General features: G+C 39.0%; 1 protein-coding gene across 3 annotated transcripts in view; it reads right to left on the bottom strand.

Annotated features, from left to right (window-relative positions):
- ARHGAP29 (Rho GTPase activating protein 29) overlaps positions 1-14,577 on the bottom strand; it is a 53,442-nt gene that overhangs the window by 24,936 nt on the left and 13,929 nt on the right. For 2 of the 3 annotated variants that reach the window (XM_055815463.1, XM_055815464.1), the window contains exon 3: positions 3,463-3,627. In XM_055815463.1, the coding sequence (XP_055671438.1) occupies positions 3,463-3,627 (165 nt within the window). The remainder of the gene's footprint in view (positions 1-3,462; positions 3,628-14,577) is intronic. The other variant, XM_055815465.1, reaches the window with a different exon arrangement.

Below are 14,577 nucleotides of genomic sequence, written 5' to 3'. Positions count from 1 at the left end.
TGAAAACCTGTGAACACATGTGTTACTGACAGGCCACTGTAAGCAAACTTGAGGCCCAATATGCTTACGATTCACCCACAACATGCTGTATTTCTGCTTCAGCTTCCTCAGTTCCAGCAGTCATACACTTCAGATTGAATACAAACACAGAGCAGTGTGATCATCAAACAAAAACCAGCTATAAAAACCAAACAGATTCTGAAGACAAACTACCTTTGCATTTATCGCAGATCACACTGGGGGGAGGTAGGCTGTTTGCATACAGCAAAGGTTTTGCTGTTCTCAGAAAAGCAGGGCTGAAGTACCAGACGGAAAGAGCTGCAGCCCTGTAACTCCCCCTGTAACTCCCCATTTCCATCTCCAGACACATGAGGAATACATGACTGAGGAAACACTGACAGGAATTACTGTCTTCAATTAAAAGTACTTGTTTGTATCAAAGGCTACAAATATTGAGGCAGGACTAACCGAGACCACCACCTTTAGAGTGAGCTGGAGCTCCCTTTCCTTGCAATTAACTCGGGAACTCCGCAAGGCCAGGTCATGCGGCACTGGATCACAGGAACAACGCTTTGCCGCAGAGCAAGTTAGTGTTTGCTTTAGCCAAAGAACAACCAGACAGTTCACGCCAGCCTTTCCGTTCTAGGTCCAGAACATATGCTGCTTATGAGACAGATGAATCCTCAGCGAGAAATTAGCGAAAATGTTGTGAACAGCAATTGCATGCCATAATCTTCTATTCCATTAGAAAACACTTCTTATTTACTTATTCAAACTGGAAGAACACATTTGTATCAGATCAGCACTGTGCATCATACCATTACTGAACTTTGGATCCTGTAGCAGGAGTCCTAAAGCTGGATTTTCAGTAATGTCAAACCATTACCAATGAGAAAATTATTCAGAGTAACATAACCAAGGGGGGGGGAAGTCAAAATTTGAGCTCAATTCCAGCACAAGGACAAAGACTGTTACCATGACAAAATCCACTCCCCGTGCCTTTTTTCTTTGAGAGGTTTCTCATCATTAAGATTTAAGATCATTCAAGCGAGTCATGGCTGAACAGAGACTTTTCAGATGTACCTAAAGTACAGTCTTACAACTTGACCCACTTGAGCACATTTGACAGAAAATTGGAAGACACAACTGTACCGCTTTTGCTTCAAGTTGCATTCTTAGAGCAATAAAGAGTGGAGTCACTTTCAAAATTCTGTAGTTATACAATATACACAGTGCTTTCCTAATTTTCCTTTCCACATAGAAAATAACGCAATCCCTCCACAACTGTAGCTCCTCATAAACCAAATATATTAACAGTAAGTGTGTTAGTTTATTTCAAGTGTGCACATATTAATTATATGAACTACAATCTTCCTTTTTTTTTTTTTTAAGTACTAACTTCTTTTGGCAATGCAGATACTCACACATACTTTTTAGCTACCCAAATATGTGTGAGTATCTGCATTGCCAAAAAAATCTTAGTTCTAAAGTTTTTTCTTCTGCTCACTATCAAGAGACATGAATGAATCCTAAACCAACTATTCAAAAAACAGGTACCCATCAAACCAGACAGAAACAGAAGTATATAAGAAAATGCATGAAACACTGGTGCACCTGCTCAGGGTTCAGTGATACAGAAAATGTACAATGGAACAGTGTGCACCAAGAAAAGAAAAAATAACATATGTACGGCACCAAAATCAGAAGCCTGCAAGTACTCTGTAAGAATAGATTCTGTAATTCAACAAAATACTTAATTCTCCTCTTCAGAAGCAGGAGGGTAGGCGGGAGAACACATAAGTCTAGATCTGGAAAACTAGTACAGCACCACAACTACAGAAAGTGACCTTGGACTTATCATGGACTTTAAATTGAACACAAACATTGACAAAAAGGCTAACATAATTACGGAATCAATCACCAACGTTACCAGTAATTCTACTGCTCTAGTCTGTAACGGTAAACTTGGACAGTATAGGCAGTGATCAGTTTGGGGCACTGCATATCAAAAACCCCTTTGATAAACCATGTAGTCCAGACAGGATAGGTGTTATTGCAGTAGTTTTTGGAAACATCATTTAACAAAGGTTGATGTAATCCGATATACCTGCTTATCTTAAGTCAGTTCTCCGCATTTCTTAAATTAAAGAGCAAACAGTTGAGCATTGACCTGCATCCACTGAAATTATGGGAGGGTAGAAGACACACAGTAATCTTGCCATAGCACTTAAGCATGGGAACAGCTTGTTTAAGGTGAATGTAGAATTAGGTTCACTAAACATTCAACCTGTTCTCTAGTGTAAGTATCTGATTATTATTTTACACGTGTACTTAACTATTCCTGAGACCAACAAGACAAACAGCAGCTTCTCAGGGATATCCTCTGTGTTTCTACTGTTACATAGAATTCTCTGAAGGAAGTTCAGAAGTTGCAGGGTTATAATTCCGTGATAATTTCAAATACCTGGGACAGATCTATAGGAAAGTCTACATGTAGCAAGGAGAAAATGCCAAGTGGGCTGCCAGTACCTGCCAAGATCAAACTGGCAAAACTATGTATTAATAGGAAGAATCCATAAGAAGCTTGGAACCATCTAAGGTGTAGGAATTAGGCAGCTAAACACATTAGCATTTTAAATGATACTCCTACTTTACTGAATCAGCAGTATATGTTCTGACATATAAGATTATTAGGAAACATGGGGGGAAAACTAAATTATGCATCTCTGAAGGAATATGTTCTACATGATTTAACAGAGGCAAGTGGTACAGACATACCATATAGACGAAACTGTACTGGTTCCACAGTAGTATACTGGACTTATTCCAGAGTAGGGAGAGGCTACACAGAGAAGAAACAGCTACAGTTTATGGGGTTGAAGCAATTGTGTGCTTCACCATTTGCATTCATCCGGCATGCAGAGAACTGCAGCAGCAAAGGCTAGCAACAGAAAGTATTAACATTTATGCCTATGCAGCTTTTTTTTTTGTTGGTGTTGACATTGACACCTTTACCATGCTTGTGATTATTTGTGAAATTTATAACTGTTAGGCCATTCAGCTTACTTCTTCACTTGATATAAATACAACACCATCCCTACAAATTCACAGAATTAAGCAGAGATTTTTGGCAAATCTCTAAGTGGATAAATGTGAGGTTTGTTATTCTGCTATACACAGGTAAAAAAAAGCTCAAGACTAAAGGCTTTTGTGCTTTTGGAATTTGGTGTGGGCTTGCAGCTAGCTTCCTATAAGCAGGATTTTACTACATCAACAGGAGAACAAGCCATTTATTACCACTTTTCACTTGGAGAAAGTATTTTTAAACAAGTGTTATGGTACTATTAAAAAAAAAATCCTGTTTCTTCTGTATACATGGAATCCTATCTATAAGTCCAAGCCAGAGTCAATCAAGTCACTAATTACAATTTTCCAAGAATATCAAAGGAACTAATTCCTTACCTTTCACTTTTGCAATAACTGTTCCTGCAGCACTAAGAATATCCACTGAGTTTAGAGTCTGATGTTTATTTATCACTGCTTTTAAAACACGTAGCAACTCCCCCAGGCGTTCATGTACTACCTGATGCAGGCCGTCTTGATTTTCTGAAAAAAGTAAATGAGAAACTACGTTAAAACAGTAAATTAATGCCCAATCACATTACAAACCACTTTGATGGTATTCAGCTGCACTGAAGCCTAGGTCATGTAGAAGCTGGGCCTGCTTAGAAAAAAGAAATTGTGAAAAATAAAAAGCTATAGTAGCATTTGCCAACAGTTTACTTGCAGTGTTGTATGCTGTTTGCATATAAACTCATTTCTCTCCAAAAGTCAAGCAAGTGTACTTAAACCCCAAAGGACTCTACACCAATACCCTAAGGTTTCTGAATTAAACCATCTTTTTCTCATGTCATTTCATCAGCCAACATTTTGATAGTCACATATATTAAAAAAGAACAACAACAAAAGATGGTTGGGATTGCTCATTAGGTATTTCTTCACCCGTTACAAATTCTACACCATTTCTGTATATTCACAGAATTAAACAAGTATTTTTGGAAAATGTTGGCTAGCTTTTAACTCAAGTGTCAGTCAAATCTTAGAGCATTTTTAGTATATAAGCCTAGATCTACAAAGGTCTGTCTTTAAGTATGTCAGTCACGATAAAGGAGTTGAACACCTGAATTATTTGTGGAACTGGCCTAATCAGAAAAATTCTCTAACAAGCACACTTATAGGGCAATGGTTTTTACAGCATATGCTCTTTTGCTATGTGCCCTTAAGTCCCACCCCCCTACTTATTTTTTTAAAAAATAGTTCTTGTTGCATATGTGGCACAGGTTAAACCACAACCTCTTCCGTTCTGTTACAGGAGAGGTGCTGGTGCACGGAATTAAAAGTTTCACATGCACTAGAGTGCTGCGTTGCAAGTTGTGGTAAAAAGCTTTCAAATTCAGGAAAGTCTAGCTTATGAAAAAGAAAAAGAGGATCTAATACAAGCTGACTCACTTCCCCACTGAGCAAAAAGGAATGGCAATTCTGTGTTGTCTGTGGCCACGATAACAGGTCAATACAGACAGTTACAGTACAGTGCAAATTGATGCAGTGTTACTCAGAACAGCTTCAAATCTGACCCATTTTGTTCTGACTACAAGACTTCATATTTAGGCTAGAGGCACCTGAATTTTTCTGAAGAGTCAACAAAGTACAACATGACACATCGGTACATGTGTTAGGTGGGTAAGGTGGGGGCACTACATACAAATGAATACAATTATATCAAGTGCAAAAGCAAACCTTCCAAGGACCAGTGTACTTCAGGCTTTATCTCCCTAGATGTCAAATATCAGGAGATTTTTTTCAACTCAGACTGGCTTATACACGGTCAAAGGATAAACCCTGACTCAGGAAGTAGACTAAGGCAAAAACTTTATCTACCATTCATGGGAACTTTGTGTGTTTTTTTCCTGCTGGAGGGGAGGTAGGAAGCGCTATCTGTAACAGGACACACGGAAGTCTAGGAAAACACATCTTACACAGCAGTAAATTAAGAAAGCTCTACGTGATTTATTAAAGGAACACAGTTGTGGCTTTATCTTCATTTACATGCATAATGGTTTCTAACTGAGACTCAAACACAGCAAAGGCAAAAAAAAGTGTCATTAGGCTGGTACTAAATGTGGGTATGATTCAGTACATACATATTCACAGCACAGATAGTACACGACAAACAGATCGAGCTAAAGCCATGTTATAAGACTTTGGAACTTAATTGGGAAAGTAATCCGTATTTGAAGCAGTTTCCATGCAAACAATGATACAGAAGACGAGACCTTGGATAAGAGGCGATTTATAGGGGATATGAAAATATTTGAAAAGAATCAAAGTAGTGGGTACAAGCAATCGCTTACCAATGTGTTTCAGTTGAATGTAACACACCTCAGATGATTAAACAAGGGAAGGAGGAGCCAGATTTGCAAGAGAAAAGGGTGATTCCTCATGTAAGAGACCTGTGGAATTTCTTGCCAAAACACAGCATCGACACAAGAAGTTTACATAGAAACAAGGAGAGACTGGACAAATTCTAAGTTTCCCTGTGTGTTACTAATGAGACAATAAATGCCTTACCAGGTCAGGCCATGGGTCCAACTAGCCTGTGCCTTACATTTACTTACATTACTTACAAGTGGGCAACGCTGCTTAGGAGACTAGACAAGACTGGCCACTTTCTGCAGTCTAGACCCCCAGCACCCACAGCTGCTGCACCACAGCTGTTCCTATGCACTTTAGTAACTGCTCACACACCTGCCGTCTTTGAATTCATTTAATTCCTTTTGAACCTGCCTCCACAACTTCTTTCCACTCAGCGACTTCCCTTTTTAGTCTACAAAACTACTAAGCATGGTAGTCAAACAAACAATGTAACCTGCAACAGCTCAAGAACTCCCCACTAAGCAGAAAGGGTTCGGAGGATACGTCCAACAGCATTTTCACTTTTCTCTAGTTAGTTACTTTTGGCAATCATTGGAGTTCAGACACTGAGCTAGACACAGCTTTAGTTTAAGTCAGTACAGATGCTGTCACCTTGTAAGACTTGGAGAAATCCATCAAAGCCTCAATTGTACTCCATCAACGCTGTTGGGAGCACCGGGCAGCTCCAGGCAAAAGCAATGGGGAAAAGCAAAGACAGCAGAGCTGTACTGGCACCCATAAACCCAAAGTGGATCACACAACACAGAAAATACATCTGAAAATTACGGTAACATGTTATTTTCTGAAAACTGTATTAGATAGTTAAAGATACTTCCTATTAGTCCATTAAGAAACAAGTCCAGTGTGTAGACTTAAGTTTTGAAATACTTAAGAGGTAAGTCTATGGAGGTCCTGTCTCATCTCTTCTTACAAACCTCCAGAGGCAGACAAATATTCCACAGTTGCTCATCAGGACTAATGATTTATATTGGCAGGACGGGGGCAAATCAGCTTTTATGAAGGCATGTGAAGGCTATACACACAAACCTTCCCCGTCAGCTGTCTCTGTATAACCAGACTATATGCAGTCCTCACATGAAGGGCATGAGTATTGTGGTCAGCTCACTACAGCTGGTCTGCACAAGTGCACCTTTTGCCCTCAACCGCATCTCTTGCCTAGCCAAGGTGAAGGTGTCCCTGTCTTCTGACACACAGATGTCCACTTGTGGCTGGAGAGAAAAGGGTTCTTAACCATGTGATCCTGAATACCCATGCACAGGAAAGCATCCAAACCAGTCGACAGATTACTCCCAGCTTGAGAGTCCTCAGGGAGTACATCACAGACATATAACTGCATGCATTATTCTGGGGAGTTCAGTGTGACCCACAGCTACAGGCTTGTCATCACAGGATAAAACAGCCTCTTGAGGATCCTTACAGTTTAGGTCAAGGCAAAGAAAAAAAAAAAATCATACAGAAGACAAATTAAAGCATATCAGATCCCAAAATACAGTTTGTTAGTATTAAGATCTTACTAGGCCAACACAGTTGGGAGAAAAAGTGAAGCAAGCAGGAGGGGGAGGAGAAGAAAAAAAACACCCAACTGAAGGGACATAAGCCTCTTCAAGTCTGAAACAGCAGCAGTAAGCTTCAAAGGGAAATAGAAGTTGAAAACAACTGCTGAGTTGAGTTAGATGTTTATCATGCTATCCAGGAGAACACTATCACTAAAATAATGCATTCAAGCATGAGATTAATTATTTGTACTCTCACAAGTAAAGGTCTGGCTACACCCAACTGAGATTTCTTTGTATTCCATCACTGTATTATTTGTTTACAAAATATCTGAAGCATTGTTTCTGTGCCTCCAGAAGACAAGAAGTCTGTGACAGAAGTAGTGCTTGGGGAGGGGTGGGGGCAGAAGTCAGGAACCACAACCACACTGCATTTTCAGCAGCTGATCCTCACCAAACAGACACTAGAACAGATTTCCTCTTCAGGACAGGTTTATTTAAACTTCAGGTAGTAAAACAGTGTAAATACAGCGGATTAACAGAAACAGTTTTACTACTGAGGAGTCCAAAAGTGGCTAAGAGACCAAAACAACAGTAGAGCAAATACTGGTTCAGCAAAAAGAATGCATCAGAAAATATGTCTCCAGCAATTCAATCAGACTCAAGCAGTCATAAAAATTAGTATTTATTTTCAGTTTTTCTTTTCTCCCTTGTCTTACTGTACAGATTCATTTATCTACATTAAGTCAAGCAGGTAATTCCTCCACCAATGGATGCTATATCAGTTTTAAAATCTTTCTCAAGCTTAGTAACATGAATTGCAATACTGTAGAAGACTAGCTAGTACTCGGGGCCAGAGGACTGCGACTGCCAGTGATCCTGCAGCACAGAGGACCTCTCCAGGCACCTGAGTTCAGCTGTTCCCTTTGGTGACCAGTCTCCTGGAATCTCCTGGAAGAATCAGTCAGCCCTCTAACCAACAAAAGGAAAAAAAAAAAAAGAAAAAAAAAAGAGAGAGCTCTTGAGACTTAAAAAGGCTTGGAGAGCCCTTAGTAGCCTATCTGCAAATCTTCTTTCCTTGGGGTTTAAACTGTCATTTACGTTAGCTGAAAATAAGCTCTTCCAAAATGTATAGGCAACCACACCAAAGCACACTCTGTAGCAGCAGTGTAGAAACAAAAATAGGGTGAAAAGGCACATACTCAAAGCTGACAAACCTAAGGCACAAGAATGATAGAACAAAGCAGCTGGGAAGCCTGTCTGTGTTAGCCAACCCACCTCCATAACACACTGTTGTGATCAGCATCCCACTCCCTGACGGTTTTGGTCATCACATTTTATAACCATACTCATCCGTCTTTAACGTAAAAACAGCATAAACTACCTATTTTCTAATTTTAGGTATTTCTCAACAGGAAGCTTTTGTTTAGTAAATTAGCAAGCAATAATGACCTTACAGCTATGGATTCTGTTCATGCAAAACAAAATAAAATTTGCTCATTGAGCTTGTCAGCGCCCATCAACCTCCCTGCCAAGTCAGGACTGGTCACAATACACGTAGTCAGAAAAGGCACTGCTGTGTCAGTTGGCTGGTATTCTTTTGTCTGACCCGATTTACTGTTGGCCCAAACATTTCTGAAGCTGTTTATGTCAACAAATGTTTGCCAGGACAAGTTTAAATACAGACTAACAGTTTTTCCCTTCCACTGCCATTGCATATCCTATGCTGCTGTTCAGACTCCTACACAAGTGCACCATTCTGCTTACTGCTGCTCCACCTAGAACATTAACACTTCCTAACAGCAGTAGACCCTTCCTCTACTACCCAATTTCCACCAGTCATAAAAGAAGGGGAACCACTAATACAACTACTGTTTTGCTGTGGCTAAAAGTTTGTTTAGAGCTGAAGCTGGTCACACCGATGAAAAGAAAAGATAGGGTATCAATCCAGATAAACCACCTGACAACTAACACATCTGTGGAAAAGTCTTCAAGTCAGATTGCATGAGACTTGCAAAGCAAATATTCTAGTTCACACCATCTAATAAGGTCCTGCTTTCCATACAAAGCTTTTCACAAGTAGAAAGATGTGATTATTTACTTAATGCATTCAACAGCCTTCAAGAATGTTACAAACAGTGAAAGATACTATCAGTTTGAAACAACCTGCCACCAATACTCTCTACAGCCACAAGTTCATAGACATAGACCAGTCTTTTGACTACAGAGTGGGGAATATATATAAACTCATCTCACTTGTTGTGAAAATCTTAATATAACCAAGTTAACTTGTATTTTTGCACAAATAGTTTCTCCATCTACCCTCACAAACATGACTAAATGCCCTGTCTTTGGCACCTACCATGAAACTCACTCTCCCTATGGATGTTACCACTAGTTTAAGATGAATAAATGCAACTGGATGAGAACACTTAAAACATCAGCTGTGCAGAGTCACTGGGACATAGCCCGTGGCTGAAACCAACCATCACCCTCACTAGGTCTAGTCCCCATTTTGAGGGCTCCCTTTGTAAATTGCTGCTTTCCTGGGACCAGCTGAGGAGTGTGTACTTCAGCTTCCCTTTTACTGCCACTGAAATACAGGAGCCTTGCTTGTGGTTTTAAGTAACATCATCTGCACAAATCCCAACCTCCTTCAGAAGAAAGGGAGAAGCCCGACAGAACAGCCTCCCAGAGTGGTGGTGAGAATAAGCACACAAACTGGGAATCAATTTCCCCAATATCTGAATATTTGGATCCAGAATTTTTACGTTTCACCTGATGGAACACAAACAGTCAGCTCCCCATGGCTTTTGATCTTGGAAGGATTCAGAAGAAATATGCTGAAGTGACCAACATTTCTCTCTGCAAGACCAACATCTTGCTAAAAGACAGCCAGCTTCTACTATAACCTCATTTTTGGCGTTAAGGTAAATTACATCCCGTTTCCATTATGTTGCACTGAAGGATTACATGGTATCAGTAGCTACACCACCTCGGTTGGGGGGGGTGGAACCAGCATTGGCCTGAAGCTGATTCAAAGTAAAGCAACTTGAAACTAAAATCACATTACTATCACCTCCATCAACATCCACGTTGCACACCAGGAAACTGTCAGCACTCAGGTCTGAACCTGATCCAGACTATGAGACTTCCCAGTGAGCATCACAGAGTAGGCAAAACAATCACACAACAATGAACTGTGTGGAAGTCACCTAAATCCTACATCTGCAGTTTGGGAAACAGTCCCAGATTAACCCATCACTTTACTTTCGCCGTCCTCCCCCTATCAGCCCCATTCTAACATGATTAACAGCCTGCCATTATTTGTCTGACTTGACAGAGGTCACCATCTCAAAACACAACAAGAACTAATCAAACACACAGTGAAAGCACGTTTTACCCTTTGGTTTGACCATAGTAAAACTGATCTACATCACTGCTATGTAGTCAAGTCTCAAGGAAGCTTTGTAAGTCAATAAACATATGGGCTAGACTTGGCTTTCATCAATTGTACAGATATAAAATGAACTAAACTTTTTTCCTTTGATAATGTTGTAGATATTTATATGTTGGTGGCCACAGCTCAGGAGTGATGAGAAAATGGCAGTCTTGGCTGTCATAACTTAATTGGCTGCAGATGTAAGGAATGAAACATTTTAATTCACTGAAAAACAAAAACTCAAAAGAATTTCTGGAGGCATTTGCCTTTGTAAAATCTCTTAACAAGGCCAGAAGCTGCCAAAGGCACTAGCAAACTCATCATGTTTCAACCCTATGTTATGATGCAGAATTAGAAGCTATCTACCAGAGATCTCTATGTCAAGAAATGTCATACTTGAAGCTTTCGAATTAGCAAGATAGCCAGTCCTACCTTTTTTGTCAGTCTCATGGTGACTCTGGCTGTGATGGCATCATGAGAAGACACTACACCAAAATCATACAGTCTTTGGCAACATGTGCTCCAGAATCCACTGTGACCAATGTTTTAATCACATATTGCAGCAAAATATCTTTATTTTACAAGCAAGGATTTAACATTTGGCAAGTCAGTTGCCTACTTACTGCCAAACTACTAAATTTGATCTTAAAAATCAGGTTGTACAAATCTAGGTTAAAATTAAAAAGCAGCTGGTACTTACAAGTTTTTTTTGTATTTTAGTGGTGCAAGTTCTCCCTTGACTTTGAAATAAATAGGGTAAAAGTACAAAAAAAAATAGATTTTTTTTTTTGGCAGAGAAATTGCTCTTGGATAAAACACAAAAATTATCCCTCATTAGCCCAGCCTTCCAGGTAAGACTTCTAGCATGATGAGCTTTTGTTGGGTACTCATCATGATAGAAATCTTAGCCAAACAGGCCTTTCAGATTTGTCATCTGCTATCAGGGACTGGCCAAAATACATCAGTCTTTCTGTATAGATACAACCATTAATCATGCTGACTAGCCTCTGATGTGACTTTAAGCTGTGGCGGTTTTTGGATGGTTGGTTTTAAACTGGGTAAGCATTCCTACCCCGTTTTAATAATGGGCCAATTCTGTACTACTTAGAAGTCAAAGCTCATCTAAGAAGTCCTTCTCTGCTATGCAAATAGGTCAAATCAATGCTAGATTAATTTTCAGAAGTTAAAAGTTATAAAAATCAAGATGTCTTAAAAAATATTTTCAAAAAGTCAAGAAAATAGGTGGTGTATATGCAAAACATCAGAATAATCAAAATCTCACAATTCTGCCTACACTGAAAGCAGTTAAATATTTTTATTATGTCAGTTTGCCAACTGACATCAGCAGAACAGTTACTTCACATTGAAATTCATAGATGAACTCCCCATTTGTGTATGTGGGGAAGCCTTTTGGAAAAAACCTACCACAATGCAGCTTTTCATTAATCTATTTCAATATGCTGTACGCTACATTCCTTCAACTTTTGTATTCTACTAGCCTTGAGATTCCAGTCAACTAACCTAGATGTGTTCAGCCATGCAGTTTAATCTTTTATTAACCCATAATTTAAAGAACAGAAACCAGCAATGAAAATGGCTGGCGTTTCCTTATTTACCTGTTCCTGACAAATGACAGTGAACACACTACATGGCCATTTTAGCCCCTGTTCATACAGTTTCCCTGTGTATTCCAGGAGTTTAAGAACTGTAGGTGAACACAATGCTTCAGCACTTCCAGAACATGTTTTAAGTCAGAGCTGTAAATTGTCAAGTGGACACAAGGCTACATTGTTTATGATGAATACATTTTCAGCAAGCCCAGTCAGTCACATTTGACCAGGAAGTCACATCCATCAGGATCAGCAACTATACTTTTAGTAGTATGCTAGTTACTTCTTATTCAAGGACATTTTACTAAAACTTAGTAAAGTAGTCCCTGGACTGAACAGCTGTCAAATGGAAGACACTGTTAAAATAAAATGAGAAGACTTTTATGCTTTAAGCAACTATGTTCCTTGCATATTGGTTTAAGTTCTGAAAACATATGAAGTAATACTCATTCAACTTTCACAGCATAAATTTCTGAAAAAAAGAATAAGCCGGAAAAGGAAAGACTATTCCCAGAAAGTCGATCTTACCATATGAAACTAGTACACAGAAGAGGTAGTATGAAAGTTTTGTTTTATTTATTAAAAATAAATTTAACCTTTGCTTACCCACATCAAGAGATCATAAAAAAAATACTTAAGCTTTAACTCATTTTACTTTTAGTCTAAAATACTACATGGTTAGTTCTACATGGCTGCTCCTTCCACTTCTAGCCCAAGTCACTGATTCAGCCAAGAAGCTATTTTATTGCTGCCAGCCCACCTAGATTTCAAAAGACCACACAAAGCCAGGATTATAAGATTATATGGTGTTAAACAAAAGATGCATTACCTTTGTGCATTTCTTTTAAAGGATCTTTCAAACACAACTATGAACTGCTATAGGATATGATAGTATCCCATTTCTGTTTTGGTGATGAAAAGAAAAAAAAAGTTACACAAAATCAACTTAGATTTTAAGTGGGATTCAAATCACTAAAGCAGCAGCCAGTACTATTAGTTGTCTAGAAAACTGGTGAACATAAAGGATTAATTATTTGAAGGTCCAGCATTTAAGTCCTGCTGAAAGAACCACCCGAGAGAGTAAAGCCTGACTCTATGACTTGCACAGGTGAGACAGTGATGAACCATTTGAATGCTCAAGAGGAAGTATTTTCACAAACTTACCACTTTCTAAATCCAGGAACGGCTAACCCCCTCTGCCATATAAAGTTTTGGTATCAGATATTTCACACCAAAACAGTTTTGGTGATTTCGTATGAAGAGAAAACACTGAAAGACCATCATTACAGTATTAAGTGATGTCACACTGACACTTGTACACCCCAAAAGACAACAGTAACCCACTGTACAGCTCACTATGATTTTTTTAATTGAGTAGTTTCTTCACAAATACTTTGCAACAGAAAGGTGGAAAAGACAAACCATGGAATCTGTTTGCCTTATGGTTCCGGATTTACACAGCTGTTTCCCCCAGATCCACTGAAATTGTCATTTGAGCTAGTTACTGCTAAATTTTAAAAAAATAAAATTAAACAAAACACCACCAACCAACCAAAGGATGCACAGGCCAGAAAAAGCTACAGAATGTGAAAGTTTTAATAGAAACAGACTGAACTTGGTGAACTACATATTTGAATAGTAGCCCCATGCATATTATTTTTCATCCAATGGCACACAGTTTTGGGTTTATGACAAGCTTCTTTCATTATTAAGAATCAAATTTATTTATACACTCCAGACCTACTGCTTTCTTTTTAAATTAAATTTTCAGCCACCTTCTCTAAAAGCTCATGTCTAGTCACCACCTAAACACCTGCACCCCTAAGAAGAGTTCTCTATTCCTTGCTGAATATTTGCTTGTTCTTAAACACAAGGGCTTAAATATGAATACCAGAGACCACTCTGCAATCTTAATCCTAATGTTAGTTTCCACTTCTTCACCACTGGCATAAAGTATTTATCACAGTCACTTTCTCAAAGCCCTTTGCAAACTGTCTTCAATCAACTATCACAATTCACGTACACTACTAAGCTTTCAGACAAACAACTTGCACCTTACCAAACTAAGCACAAAACATACAGGACTATCCCTCCAAAAAGCTGCCTCCTTCAACTGCTCTTCTGCTGGCAGTAGTTAACCTACATGTCTGCTGAGACCACAGGCCATTGTGTTGATCAGTACTTTTCTGTTTCTCTGCACCTCCACATTAGTGATTCCAGTAAGCATTTTTTCCACTTCTTGTCAGCATTGAAGAACTTCTGGACAGGCTTTTTAGTTCCATAGTTGTGGTAGCATGTAGGACAAAGTACCTTATGTACCCTATATACGATGAATTAATGAAAAAAAAAAACCCCAGAAAAAAAACCCAGAAACACAAAATAACTTAAGCATCCTACTACAGAATCCATTCATCTGACTACCAACACTAAAACAGCAATAGGGATCTGTGAACACTGAGCAGTCATCAAGGTAATGCTTCAGGAATTCCCTGTCCGTAACTAGCTCAGCAACATCTGATCTTACAAATAGAGCTAAGAA

Source organism: Falco peregrinus, chromosome 10 (genome assembly GCF_023634155.1).
Source record: "Falco peregrinus isolate bFalPer1 chromosome 10, bFalPer1.pri, whole genome shotgun sequence".
Lineage (NCBI taxonomy): Eukaryota > Metazoa > Chordata > Aves > Falconiformes > Falconidae > Falco > Falco peregrinus.
This window is presented reverse-complemented; position numbering and strand designations above follow the sequence as displayed.